The 14,520-nt window shown below is 44.4% G+C and overlaps 1 protein-coding gene across 4 annotated transcripts in view; it reads left to right on the top strand.

Annotated features, from left to right (window-relative positions):
• The window catches only part of mib1 (MIB E3 ubiquitin protein ligase 1), a 52,892-nt gene extending 42,424 nt beyond the window's left edge, over positions 1-10,468 (top strand). Inside the window, exons 13-22 of one of the 4 annotated variants that reach the window (XM_085805179.1) lie at positions 1,210-1,342; positions 2,450-2,536; positions 3,066-3,224; positions 5,242-5,423; positions 5,783-5,972; positions 6,096-6,174; positions 6,678-6,821; positions 8,355-8,423; positions 9,193-9,293; positions 10,262-10,468. In XM_085805179.1, the coding sequence (XP_085661305.1) occupies positions 1,210-1,342; positions 2,450-2,536; positions 3,066-3,224; positions 5,242-5,423; positions 5,783-5,972; positions 6,096-6,174; positions 6,678-6,821; positions 8,355-8,423; positions 9,193-9,293; positions 10,262-10,402 (1,285 nt within the window). In that variant the 3' untranslated portion in view covers positions 10,403-10,468. Of the gene's footprint in view, positions 1-1,209; positions 1,343-2,449; positions 2,537-3,065; positions 3,225-5,241; positions 5,424-5,782; positions 5,973-6,095; positions 6,175-6,677; positions 6,822-8,351; positions 8,424-9,192; positions 9,294-10,261 lie in introns of all 4 variants that reach the window. The other 3 variants (XM_085805178.1, XM_085805181.1, XM_085805180.1) reach the window with 3 other exon arrangements.
• The last annotated feature ends 4,052 nt before the right edge of the window (positions 10,469-14,520 follow it).

The following is a 14,520-nucleotide window of genomic DNA, read 5'->3' as shown; positions in this document are numbered from 1 at the left end:
GTTTAGCGACACAGCTTGGGCTTTTAAGTGCCTTGTTTCACATTTCAAAGTATTTGCAAAAAGGAGTTTTCTGCTGCCTTTATTCCTCATCAGATATCCTTGGCTTGATGCGCCTCTCGTACATTAAAATCGGGATGAGTCTCATTTCAGTATTCTCATGTATTATATGCCTGGGTGTGTGCCCGAGAGCTAAAGCAAGAGGAGGGTGCACGGAGAGATAGGAGTCGGGGGCAAAGAGATAATGGATGAGTTCAAACACTAAACTAAAAGCTGCCATGCAAGAAAAACCAAGTTGACTTTGCGAGAGGAAGGGCATTAACCCCCATGTATTTCTTTGTAATTACAGTCGAGTTAATAAGGAATGGAAATGTGTTTGTGGCTTTCATCCACCACTAACTCTGGGGTCTCTCCTTTCTTCTTCTTCTTCTTCTGTGGCACTGTGGGGAGTGACAGCCAGCCTCCCTCTTTATCCCCACTGTGACACTGTGACTCCTTCTCAGCCCTCCTCTCGTACAGTTCGCCTTTGCAGCCGCGTCTCTCGGTGGCACACATCCTCCAAATGACCTTCAGTGGCACAGGACTGACGGGCTCTTCTCGCCACACCAGGCCACTCGTGTTAAACAGCACTGTTTAAACAATAGATTTTTTTTTCCCATCCACCCTGTCTGTTCCTTCCCCAGGAGAAGACCTGAGTGAATGCAGCTAAATCTCATGTAATTACCATTTTGCCTCCCAATGATAGACGCTTTTGCGCATCATCAAGGGAAAAGTGGCTTCCCTTTTTAACCGAAGAGATGGTAGAGGGACGAGTACTCTAAAATAACACACAGCACTTGTACCGCTCAAAGCTTGATGTAAATAACACTCTGCTTGGGAAAGCAACTCCTCCCTAAGTTGATTTAGTATTCTTGTCCCCATGTGTGAAAATGGGATCTGCTCTGCTGTAAAAAGGGGGGAAAAATGTACTGGAATATGCTGTGTATCAGCAGCACAGACACTGGGATGTGTTTGCTTCCAGCAGCTTGTGTCTGACCCCACGGTCTCACACAGTGCATGAAAGAATTCATTCACTGATGTATGAATTTCTTTTTTTTTTTTGCTTTTTACATCACAGATGTGAGATAAATTTTACTGCATTGTCTTGACTTTCTACACCAGAATCCACTCACTCACTCCTTTCTCCCCCACTCTCTTGCTCTCTCTGCTCAGTGCCATGCGTGTGCTGCTATCCAAACTGCCGAGGCCTTGGATCGTGGATGAGAAGAAGGATGACGGTTACACGGCGCTGCACCTGGCTGCCCTCAACAACCACGTGGAGGTGGCCGAGCTGTTGGTGCACCAGGTGACAACACGGAGGCATTTTTAAATACATGCTTTAGTGCTCAAACTGACAACAAATGCAAGTTTCTTCATGCTCTGTGAGAAAACTCTTTACCGTTTACAAATATTAGCCCAAAGCATAGCTGCATCAGCTCAGCCTCAGCACTCCCGGCTTCCCCCTCACTACAGACCATTAAGAGCAGCTTCCACTGCACTCCCTGCAGCCAGCAAGCTGTAGACCAGTTGAAGCAGCTATAACTGCCTTTTTTTTTATTGAATCCATACGGTTCACGGGGCCTCTAGAGGTAAGCTTTAGTGCTGCCGGGCCCTCATATCCTCCTCCTCCTGCAATCATAGGTTTGTACTCTTTTTTTTTTTCTTTCTCTCTCCCCTGTGAGAGTGCAGATTTAACTCCCCGGAGACTAACACATGCAGGAGTTTACGGCAAAAGTCACCTGACCAAGCAGGAACTGGGTTAATTAGGATGTGGTGCAAGGCAGCAATGTTGCTGCAGCATTCCAACGCATGTACGTTTGCTGTGCAAGCTACCTTTCAGCGGGGACGGCCTTTTTTCCCAAGTCCCTGCAATGGGCTGGTTTTGCAGTGATGGCTCAGCTTTCTATTCAGAAATTGCACCACACTACAAGGTGCACTGCAGATTCCCTGCCAGCCAGCCAGTCAGCCAGTCAGTCAGTCTTATTACTTGGGGATTTCACACACTGCCTGATCACAATGCTTATCTTCCCTCCACATCTCCTCAGCTGAGGTATTCGCAATTGGAAATGACAATCACATGCAGCGTTATTGTGGGATGCGTCTTTTTTTTTCTTTTTTTTTCTTCCCCAGCCCCCTAGGTGATACTTTGTTGGTCGGCAGGGTTGAAAGAAGGAAAGGAGGTTGTTTGAGGCACATAAACCCAGAGAGCTTGTTACAGTTACAGGCTTTCATGTACTGAACAATTGTTTTATTTCATTTTGCTTTATATGATTTCGTCCACATTTATCATCCCTCCCATGCACATATGAGTGACACACTAGGGTTGGTTGTTAATATATGCACAAATATCCCAGATGTTAATAGTGTGTGTGTGTGTGTGTTTTCTTTTTTCTATCTTGTTTCCACCTCCCAGGGCAGCGCCAGCTTAGACATCCAGAATGTCAACCAGCAGACGGCGTTACACCTGGCAGTGGAGCGCCAACACACACAGATAGTCCGGGTTAGTTGGGGCTTCTAGCCTTCTTTCTTCTTTTCCTCATTTGTTCTCCTCCTTTTTCTGTTCTTTCATTTCACAGCACCAAAAAACTAGACATCCTGTCTCTAGTTATCTCTCTGTCAGTCCCTCTCACTCTGGACCATACACAAAAGCGGGGAGAGGAATAACGTCAGTGCAGCCCCGCATTTAATTTACACGGTTGGATGTCCTGCAGTTGAATGAGGTCCTGCTTCAGACTGATGCTGTGTAGAGAAAATGCTCTCTGAGGCTGTGTCTTGGTTAGAGTCATTTGGGGTAGTATTGGATTGAGATAGCCACGTTGCCATCTTGTGGACTCCAGACAAAATGCACTCTATAATTGGAGGGGCTACAACACTGAAGGCAGTTCATTGTAAGCAGCAGCCTTATAAATCAGCGCCGTGGCATTTGCATCGTAGCATAAAATTAAAGTTGTTTCATGGTCGCTGCCAGACTTTTGCGTTTTTAAACCGCCTGCTTGCGCAACTCTTTGTTTATATGTTCCTCTTCACAGCTGCTGGTGCGGGCAGAGGCCAAGCTGGATGTGCAGGACAAGGACGGGGACACGCCGCTTCACGAGGCACTGCGTCACCACACGCTATCCCAACTGCGACAGCTCCAAGATATGCAGGATGTCAGCAAAGTGGAGCCCTGGGAACCCTCCAAGAACACAGTAAGGCATCACTGTTAAAGACACTCACACATTAAAACGAAAACAACTTTGTGTGCAGGATAACAGCCAAAAACACCCAACAAGAAAACAGCTGCAAACTTGTGAAATAGGTGACACACAGGTAGCTGAAGAGTTAAGATATCTTAAACTTTGGTTGATAACAATTTTTAGGTCAATATGTAGAAAAGAAATATGGAAATTTCCCTTCTTATTATCCAATAGGTTGATGTGAGGTGTCATCTTGATATTCCCAAACATAATTGTCTGGGAGCAGATTGCTGACTACCATGGCGTATTAAAAGACACAGGAAAGATGGGCAGCCGTCGCTCACTCCAGCTGTGCTCTTAAGATGGGATGCCACTGTGTTGCAGGCCTGATGCAGAAGGCTCAGTTTGTTCTGCTTTTAATACAAAAAACTCAGGCAGGATAATGAAACCGTTTAAACTTGCTGCAACATTTCCCCTCAAGATTTTATTATGTTTCTCAGATTGAGGGATAAAACGAATGGTCGAGAGAGCAAGAAGTCATTACCAGGAGTTACTGTGACTCCAGTTATCTTATAAAAACTCTCTAGTAACCGTGGAGGATCTGACAGAGTCAAATGCGACCCCTGCTGACTCACAGCAAACATGTTTTTTTCTCTCTCTGTTTACTGAGCTGATTTGAACAATGAAACTCATTAGACACAAAAAGACAAAAAGACACATTACTTTTTCTCACCCATGCCATGTATTTTTCTCCTGTGAAAACTTGCACATACATGCAGAGAACACACAAACCAGATTCAGTAGGAAAACCAGACAGTTATTAAAGCCTTTATAAATACATGCCATACTTGCTCTGTCAACACCACAGAGGTGCAATCACATCCTGTCTCTCATAATCATGGCTTTCAGCATCAGTGGTTATTAGATGGTCTTTAGGTAGCGTTCTGCAGGGTCTGTGTACACACCTGTATGAAGATGAGTGTGTGTGTGTGTGTGTGTGTGTGTGGTCCGCTGCCCCGGTGTGTGAAAAATGATGACAGATCACACCTAGACAGGAAGCTCAGTGCTCCTCAGTCGCCCCTGTCATCTGCATCACTGGACAGCCCGGTTCTGCAGCGGACCATCGCTCAGATGCCAGCCGCCTCCGATGTGTTGGGTGGGGTGGTGGTGGGGGGGCAGCAAGGCAGTCGACCGGCTTGCTGCCCCCTTTCTGACCAGCCTGAATGAGTTCATTCCTCTCTGCAGAGGCCGACATGTCAGAGCCGAACCATTTCCGTGTTAACACCACATCACTAATCCCTACAGGGATGTGCTTAAGGCTGGAGTGCCTCGCTGCAGCGACAGGCTTACCGTACCTGTCACCTTCTGTCTCCCTCCCACGTCTTTCCTCCTCTCCTCCTGTGCCTCCTCATCCTCCTCCTCCTCCTCCTCCTCAGTTCCTCCCCACCCCTCAGCCCTCCTCCTCCCCAGCGCCTCCTGCCCTCGCCTGGTTCCCCCAGCGGAGGAGCGGAACAGACAGACAGCGGGTCTAATTGAGATATGTGCAGTTGGGTCACTCTCCCATAGCCCCCCCCCCACCCACCCACCTCCACCCCCTCCCCTTCAAGATGAGAATTGAATTAGTCGGCCCGATGGCTCCATCAGCAGAGATGTAAAAGCTACTGCTTGAAGACAATCAGACATGGAAGGTCCAAATTGCTTCAGAGAGAGACGCTTTTTGAGTTCGAGTGAGGTGATGAGCTGGAGGAGGGATGCGAGAGGGATGTGACAGTTAATGGGATTTTGGATGGTGGTGGTGGTGGTGGGGGGGTTGCAGGGGGTTACACTGCCTGACAGCCATCTGAAGGCGTGTCTTTGACTGGCTAATTAGGGGCGATGTGACACTTACTTTGATATGGTTCATCTGGATCTAACTCTTGAAACCAGGATTCCTCACTCCTCTCACTCTTTGCTCTGCGCCACTGTGACAAAACCAAAATAAAAACCTGACATGTCTCTGATTCCATCTGTTTTTTTTTTGCGTCCACAGTTAATCATGGGCCTGGGCACTCAGGGGGCGGAGAAGAAGAGCGCAGCATCCATCGCCTGCTTCCTGGCAGCTAACGGAGCGGACCTGACCATTCGTAACAAGAAGGGCCAGTCCCCTCTGGACCTGTGTCCTGACCCCAGCCTCTGCAAAGCTCTGGCCAAATGTCACAAAGAAAAGAGCAGGTAAACATCATCCCTTAAAGGAATAGTTTGACATTTTAGGAAATGCACTTACTTGCTTTCATGCTGAGCATTGGAAGAGCAGATCAATACCACCCCCATGTATGTAGGGTAAACATGAAGACAGTAAAAACCTGCTAATTCTAGTAAAGCTGTTGATGTGTTCTTTTTCTTATTTATTGTCTGAAAAAGGTTTGATATAGTATATTGTTTCCTTTCTCCACCTTCTTTATCTGTTTTTTTTTTCTTAATAGTCTCCTCTTGTCTTTCCATATTTTCTTTGTTCTCCATCAGCCTCTCTGGCTTTGTGGTTTCCACTGCTCTCACACACTGTGGTTTTTTTTTAATCCTCCACCTTCCAGTGGCCAGGTGGGCACCCGCAGCCCGTCTCTGAACAGCAACATCGAGTCGCTGGAGGAGTGCATGGTGTGCTCAGACATGAAAAGAGACACTCTGTTCGGGCCCTGCGGACACATCGCCACCTGCTCCCTCTGTTCGCCGCGTGTCAAGAAGTGTCTCATCTGCAAGGATCAGGTCCAGTCGAGAACCAAGGTATCAGAGACACTCCTACCACTGTCTGTCCCGAACCCACAAATGTATAGATGACAAGGAGTGGAGAGACACTTTTATTACCCCCCCTTTTTTTTCTTTTTCTCTTTGTTTCATTTTCCACAGATTGAGGAGTGCGTAGTGTGCTCTGACAAAAAGGCAGCCGTGTTGTTCCAGCCCTGTGGTCACATGTGCGCTTGTGAGAGTAAGTTACACAGATTTCACATCATAATCTAGAGCTGGGTGATACGGCCTTAAAAAAAAATATATATATAAATATATATATATATATTTTTTTTTTCTACAATTACTTTTTTAGTCGTATTTTTTTTTCTTCCTGCAAATTCTAGAAATGACAAAGAAATTATTCTAATAAATTAAAGCCTGGGTTGCTCATATCTTGGGTTGATTTTCAACTGCATATACAGACACCTATCCACTGGGACCTGGCCTTCTCATATGGGAAACTGTAGAAAAACGATTCTGCTAACATTAGCTACTTTTTAAACAATGGTTCGCCTGTGTCTGAAACATAAACTACCAACTATTGAAGCTCAGAGAAGTGTCGGCAGCTCCGTCCCGTAGTTACCCAAGTTAAAAGTGACATTATGAAACATCATCGCCCAGCTCTATCGTGCTCTTTACTTCAGCATCCTCCACCGTTTTGAATACGATATCTGACCGTCTGTGTGTTTCCTCTCCCTCCAGACTGTGCCAGCCTCATGAAGAAGTGCGTACAGTGCCGGGCTGTTGTGGAACGCCGCACGCCCTTCGTTCTTTGCTGTGGAGGGAAAGGTATGGAGGATGATGCCGCTGATGATGATGATGATGATGATGATGATGATGACCTTAGTGAGTGAATCTTCCACACATTCCCTTTTAATTATCCCCTTTTATTTTTTAGTTTTCTTTCTTTCTTTCTTTCCCTTCTTTCTTTGTTTCCTCTTTTTAAAATATCTTTACCTTTTGCTTTGTTGCTGCCTTGCTTATGCATTGTATTCCTATGTTTGCATCACTGATGTTTTTTTTGTTTGTTTTTTTTTTGCTGTCTTTTTTAATTTATTTATTTTCCCTTACTAAAACATGCATTAGATATTTAAAAATGTGGTCAGACGTTTGAATCAGTCAACCTTACTCTCCAAAAATGCATCCACTTTGATTGTGTCATTTAGTTCTACTCTACTCTATTTAGACAGATAGTGGCCTCACTAATGTTTAGCTGCCTTGTTTTTTGATATGTTTTGTTTTGGCTAATGAGACTTATTAGATTGGGTTTTGCTGGAATATGAAAACTAATCACATTCCTATAAACATATCTGGATTTATTTGCAGGCGTTTACTAAACAACCTGCAGTTCTTATGGTTTATATATATTAATACCTTCATGAATGTGTAAAAGAACTGAGTTAGAATTCCTCCCTGGTGGTGAATTTCTAAAGAGAGGCACAAAAAAACAAGTTTTTACAAGTGGATGTAACCCTCCAATGAATCTCGATATAATATTGTGTCCAAATTTATTTAGTTTTTGGTTTCATTCACAATCCATCTTCTTGTCTCCAGCTGACACAGTTTTATTGTCCACATGTTTATTTTAGTGGTGTACTAGCGGTAACTTCTATCATGTTTTCCACATTTTCTGTTGGGTTAAAAGGGAAGCTGTTGTAAGTTCACTAACTCCATGTGTTAATTGCGTCACCTCGCTCCACTTATTGGTTTTTATTACCATGCAGATCTCACACACATTCACAACCAGACGTGCAAAAAACCCCAAACGCACGCAGACCCTCATGCAAGGGGCAGCATCCCAGTTACAATGAAAGCTGATGCCAGATTGATCTGTCGCTCTTGATTATTTCAGCTCCCAGCGCCTCTAGTTTAGTATTTTGCTTTTATAATGTATGTTTAACCCAGTGACCCCGTGTTAGACTCACGCTTAAGCATTGGCTAACGGCAGAAAGAGAAAGAATAAAGACGGCCAATCCTCCAGCAGCACTGACTTGTAGCATGACCCTTGATTAAGGCCGCAAGCCAAAAAAATGTTATTTTACATACCACAAGTGCTGCTGGACTTTTGACCTCTTGGACTTTTTTCCTCTCTCCACGCAAGATGAGATTTAGATGCCAAGAAAACCTCCACTTTGCTTCTAGAGAAAGAGAAAGAATCACTTTACCGCTCTGCATTTTAACTATTAACTCTACATAGAAGTGACTCTTATTTCCCTTTCTATGCCTGATCACTGTTTCCCACTTTTCTAGCGTCCTCTTTAAATTTTTTCTCTGAACCTCCCTCCGAGGCCGTAGCGAGTAGTTTTTGGTCCTCAGGCCAACTCTTGAGCTGGTGAGGACGGCTCCTGCTATAACAATGTGACTGGTTATCCCCAGCAGGGAGCTCTAACACTATGGCAGGGGGATCGCAGGATCTTCTCCAGCCCAACAATCTGGCACTAAGTTGGTGTAAGTATACCTCCATGATCCCGTCCGTTATCAGAGCCTTTGTTTTTGAAAGAGCTCCCCACAGTGCTGCCCTGGCCCCTGTCCCCCTCCCCTTAAACCCCCCTTCCTCCTCCTTCTCTTTCATTTTATACACACACAGCCTGAACTGTAGATCGTCCATCGTCCATACGCCAAGAATCACACTGCTGATCACTATTTCTGGCAGATGTTTGCCAGTCTGGAATGGAAGTCCCCATCAGGGCCTCGGTCCAACTAATTTTTGTTGAGCACTCAAATAATATATCCAGGCAGTTTCACACTTGTATCATTACACGCTCGCATCGCAGTGGATTGTCCAACGCCAGAAACACTGCATGATGTTTTGTCCTTTGCCAGTTTCTATAATCTAGACAATTGCAAAGTATGCATTTCGGAAATCAAGTCGTTTAAAAGTGAGTGCTACGCCAACAGACTGCTAGAGCCCGGGTTTGATCTGCCAAACATAATAAATTTCCGAGTGCATGCATTTGTGATCATTTGCTTGTTTACAGAGCTCATGTTTTAAATATAATCAAGCTTCCAGCTTGTTTCAGAAAGGCAGTGTTGGTGTGGGTGCATTTCTCTCTTATTGGCAATATAGTTTATCATTATGAGGAGGTGAAGTTCCAGTTTGATGTTGCCGCTGGTGTAAACTGTTAATTTGTTTTATCCCTAGGCTGGTAATTGAATTTTTTTTTTTTTTCCTTTTTCCTTAAACTCGTCTTTGTGTTGCTCTGTTGTGTTCAAACAGCCAGTGGAAACATCCCAGCCCTGCAGAGAGACAAGGACAACACTAACGTCAACGCCGATGTTCAGAAGCTCCAGCAACAGCTCCAAGACATCAAGGAGCAGGTAAGGCCCGAAGTGTACGGAAGAGTGTGACGCCTCCTCCTGCGGCTCATCACCCACATGCACGTTTAGGATGGAGCAGTTGGCAACATGCATTGAGATACACGAGTTTCCGTTTGGTGGGTTTGTCAGAGACATAGGGCAAGAGGCGGGGTTAGATCCTGGACAGGTCATCAGTCCGTCACAGGGCCGACACATAGACGAACAAACTCAGATTCACATCAGTCGACATTCAACCTAATATGTGTGGGAAGCAGCTGGAGAACCTGAAGAGAACGTCCACCTGTTAAAGGGATAGTTCACCCAAAATTCAAATTTCACTCATAATCTACTCACCCTCATGTCGACTAAGGGCTGTGAGAATTTTCAGAGTCCTCTGTGCCTTCTCTGAGTTACGGGGGGGTCCGCGCAGCAGTATTTGTCCATATAATGGTTGTGAATGGGGCTCACTTTTCTTCGTCCAAAAAGACACACCAAAAAACATCCAAATACCTCCATACTGCTCTTCTGTAATGTCCCTCTTGTATTGAAGCCCCGACATGAGAAATTGTTCCGAAAAAAATTAACGGAGGACTCTGAAAATTCCCCCAGCCCTTAGTCGACACAAGGGTGAGTAGATTATGAGTGAAATTTGAATTTTGGGTGAACTATCCCTTTAACTCCACCCTGAAAGGGATTGAACCCACCAAACCTCTAAAACACGTAGCGAATGTCCAGCAGGACAGTGACAGATTGTTGCAGGTTGTGAGGTTTCCAAAAGGCCATGAATGCACCACCATGATGTCATTAGACACTAATAAACAAAATAGTTTGACAATAACAGACACACAAAGCAGAAGCAGCTCATGACCAAGATCAGGACTACTTGTAAAATGTTGTGTGATGAAGTGTGTGTGTTTTCTCTGAAAATTGAAATGATGTCATCGCACCAAATACACGAGCTGTGATCGTTTTTCTCCGTCTGTCCACAGACCATGTGTCCGGTGTGTCTGGACCGGCTGAAGAACATGATCTTCATGTGCGGCCACGGCACCTGCCAGCTGTGCGGGGACCGAATGAGCGAGTGTCCCATCTGCCGCAAGGCCATCGAACGCCGCATCCTCCTCTACTAGATCTCCACACACACACACACACACACAAACACTTTTTTCTCTCTCTCTCTCTCTCTCTCTTTCACGCTCCTCTCAGAAGTTCACGCGACACCACAACTAGAGTTGTCACGATACCAAAATGAGTAACCACGGTACTATACCAGACAAAGTATCACGGTTCCGCGTAATATCACGATACTGCAACCTTTTTTTATTATTATTATTTTTATGAAATGCAATGTATTTGTACAAGTTATAAATACTTTTTAATTACTTAAAAATCAATTTGACAATAATGCTTCTTCTCCAACATAATAAACCATAGAGGACTGAACAGGAACTGATTCCCTGTGAAAACTATATTTTTATGGATTTTCTAGGTGCTTTACACTTGGACATCCTTTAACTCTTTATTCCTCAGCCTGTACACGGAGCATATAGCCTGATATTAGCCAATGAGAAAATAAACAGAGCTAAATTAGTTAAGTGCCACTGACGACGACGTCACGGCAGACCCGCCGCTCGCGCCCGGTGCTTCTGCCGTGGTCAGTGTGTTGTCTCGTGTTTGTGACTGTAAGCCGTACGCGCGTCTGGGCGAGACAGAACTTTAGCTCGTTGTTTGTTTTGAAGCGAATTTCTATCGAAGCGGAGCTGTCTCAGCTGTCTTCATGGAGTCGGTGCTTGCCGGCATGAACACACAAACAGCCAATCAGATAACAGACGGGCGGACCCAGCGTGCGGAAACAGCCTATCGTATCCCCGGACATCACCAGTAACAGGCAAACAGCCAATCATTCAGCTGTGTAGTTCGGTTGCAGTGGGCGCATGTGGGTTTTGTTTACAAGGGAGTAGCATGCAGTGAGAAGCCGGGAGGAGAGGAGAGGCGGCCGCTATGTAGCGGAAACTGGCACCGTAGTAGTAATCCACGGTAGAATTTCTAGTATAGTAGGAACCGTTACGTTTTGGCACCGCGGGGTACCGTGGCTACCGTGGGTATCGTGCAACTCTAACCACAACCACACCACCAGCTGCTGTTGCCACCGCTATTACTACTACTACTGCTGCTGCTGCTGCTGCTGCTGCTTGACCACCCTCACAGCACCCAAGTCAGCCAGCCAAGGGGCGTCCTCAAATGTCTTATTGTACACAACAATGTTCTCTTAAAGTTCACGACGTGGAGTTTCTGTTACAAAACAAGGAAAAAATACGAGTTGACTTTTTATCAATTCTGCTGCTTCGTCATCATGTTTCCTAAATGCAGCCTCTTGGACACCGCCTTCGTTTCTCAATGTGTCTCTCTCTCTATCTCTCACTTTTTTCTCCTTTTTCTCACCACCCCCTCTTCATCCCTTAATCTGTTTTCACTCTCTTCTGTGAAGCTTCTTTTCTCTCTCTGAGTCTGTGGAGTCTCCGTCAAGCCCACAGTCTTGGACATGAACTGAAAGGGTCAATCCCGTGCCTGGATTTCACCCTGCACCGACTCTGAGCATCAGAGCGGATTCACAAAAGTTGGAGAAGAGGTTGTAAAGTCGTTGTAAAGTTGTCATGCATCTGTCGCAGTCAACGCCAGCTGCAGTCGAGTTTTATTGTATTTGTAAATCTTTATGCAAGTGTATTGGTATCGGAAGCTCCTGACGTGGATTTTAACTACTTACTTTTTTTGCATTACAGTGTGGCAAGTTTGTGACACATTACGGTTTGCATCATTTAAAGGTTCAGTGAGTGTTTTGTTTTTTTCCACCTTTCTTTCTTCTTTGCTTCTCATCATGTGTTGAGTTTGGCAGTCGCGACACGAGCCGTACGTCGACTTGGCCTCGCAAGTTGAAGACCAGATGTTGGCAGTTTTCCACTAGAAAAAGCTGAGTCAGGGTTAACAAAACTCCACTTTCCACACTTTAACCTTCGGAGGTCCCACGTCAGGTCAGTGTTGAAACACCACAGATACAGTTTGTCTGACCACCAGGTAGCACACCACACCACAGTACTGCCGATTCAACCTGTCCAGTGATCGGCCACCGTTGCACCTGTTTGTCGCACACACACGACCTCACATGATGCAAACATTTCTGTAACAGAGCCTGTTGTCACAACTTACTGTTTTGAGACTTGGTATTGTCTGATTTTTAAAAAAAAAAGAAGAAAAAAAAGTACAATTCAATAAGCATTGCTAATTTACCATTGATGACTGTGTGCCATTTGCTTCCAAAAATCTACTGGTTAAATAACTTGTATGGGGATAAGGTGCTTATTATCTTGTATTACTGTTGTTGTTTTGTTTTTCTATTTTATTTAAGTGTATTTCCTTTTCTCAAAATCAACATCTCTTGAGCTAGAAAGTACAATCTATTAGAACACTAAAGATGAAAATGTAGAATAAATTATTTTGTATTGCTGCCCAAAAAGATAGGATTCATAGGTATCACTGCCTTCCTAATATGTAGCCTCAAAATCTCTCAAAACATTCTGCTTTGATATTAATGTTAAGATACGTTTGTGATGTTTTTTTGTTTGTTTTGTTTTTTTTGTTTGCTTTTTGTTGGCCGTAGCTTCTCGATAGAAAGATTAAGCATTTTTCCTCTGAACTAGGTCTCTGTAAGCCTAATTTGTTTGTGTGAAACAGAAAAAAAGACATTTTGTTGTCTAAAGTGTCAAGTATCTTTTCACCAATGTTTTATTTTGGGAGGAAAGCTAATGTTTTTTTTGTTTTTTTGTAAGACAGAACTTGCCTTACCTCTTTGAAAAAGGCAGTTGCCCATGTGGAGACTCGGCAAGGTGGCTAGCTTGCTCCGCTATGTGGGACTTTGCAACCACATACAAGCATCGTTTTCTCTCTCTCTCTCTCTTTAGGTCTGAAAGCAAATTTTTTTTCTTGAGTACAGTTTCAATTCTTTTCACTGATCATGATAACACTTTAAGCTAGAAGCACTAATACGCTTTATGGTAGTGTTGTCTTGTTACAGTTGTTATGAAAAAGCCTCTTTTGTACTTTTATTTTCAATACCTGTCAATTGTCCTGTTGGAAATGTATCGGTAGTATTTTCTTTGGCATGAATGTTTGACATATGCAGTACGACATGTTTCATGAAAACCGTTCGGGCTGTATTGCTAATAAGTGCTTTTAAAACAACCATATAGCTGAAATAAAGTTCCAAATGAACCCGGGGATGCTGAAAAGTGCTGTTTGTTCCTCTTGAGTTGGAATCGTTCGTTAGCTTTGAGCATTTTGTTTTGTTTTGTTTTTCATGTTGAGATGTGGCTGAGCAGCTTCTTATAAAACACATTTGCATTTTGTTGCTTTTGTCATGCTGTGCAGCGTCTGCCTCTGCAGAGGAGACAGGGTGGCAGAGATGGGAGGTGTGGGGTAATTGAAAATCCTCACACCTAATAATGACTCAGCGCCAGCGTGTGAGAGGTCAGCTATGCTAATTCAAGAGAGAGGGAGAAAGAGAGAGAGAGAGAGAGCAGAGGAAGGATGAAAGGTAAACCACACAGGAGAGATGGGAGCGAGCCGAGCACAGTGATGCATCTCCTCCAGTGCGAGCTGTGACAGCGGGACATCTCACAAGACATCTCCTCTCCACTTCCAAATTATGACCAAAGGCCTTTTACGCTCCTGCTCATTGACGAGTCCATTCATAACCTGGACGTCTTTGGACTGGGCTCACATGCAGCTGCTCATAACAGGGCATTCATCATGCTGTCACCCTCTCACGTCGTCAACGCCAACAACACCGACTGTGGCCGAGACTCTTGAGACCTTTTTTTTTTTTTTTTCTCATACCCTCGCAGATCTCTGTGACTTGGCATCAGGCCTGGACAGTTGTCGAGTGTAGAGTCTGTTGTCACGTCGTCCATTGTGCTCTGTCATTTTACATTCGAGTAGCTGTCTTATAAAACAATGGGCTCACACGGTTTACCTGTTACGGTGTCAGACGGTGGCTGCAGTGCCACTTTGTCATCGTTTTCTGTCGGGAGCAGACTGTATATATTCTGTGTGGTAAGAAGTATGTGGACACCAGTCACTGTCGCTCCTGTACTGATGCAGGGAAGTCTTCATTTTCAGAATTCAGACAGTGATGACTAACAAAACCTGGACAACAGACTATGTATATAATAATAGAACATTATTTTTTTATATA

The sequence above is a fragment of the Trachurus japonicus genome, chromosome 17 (genome assembly GCF_045865225.1).
Source record: "Trachurus japonicus isolate A0001 chromosome 17, Traja_1.0".
NCBI classification, from domain to species: domain Eukaryota; kingdom Metazoa; phylum Chordata; class Actinopteri; order Carangiformes; family Carangidae; genus Trachurus; species Trachurus japonicus.
Note: the sequence above shows the minus strand (reverse complement) of the source record. Positions and strands in the feature narration are given on the sequence as shown.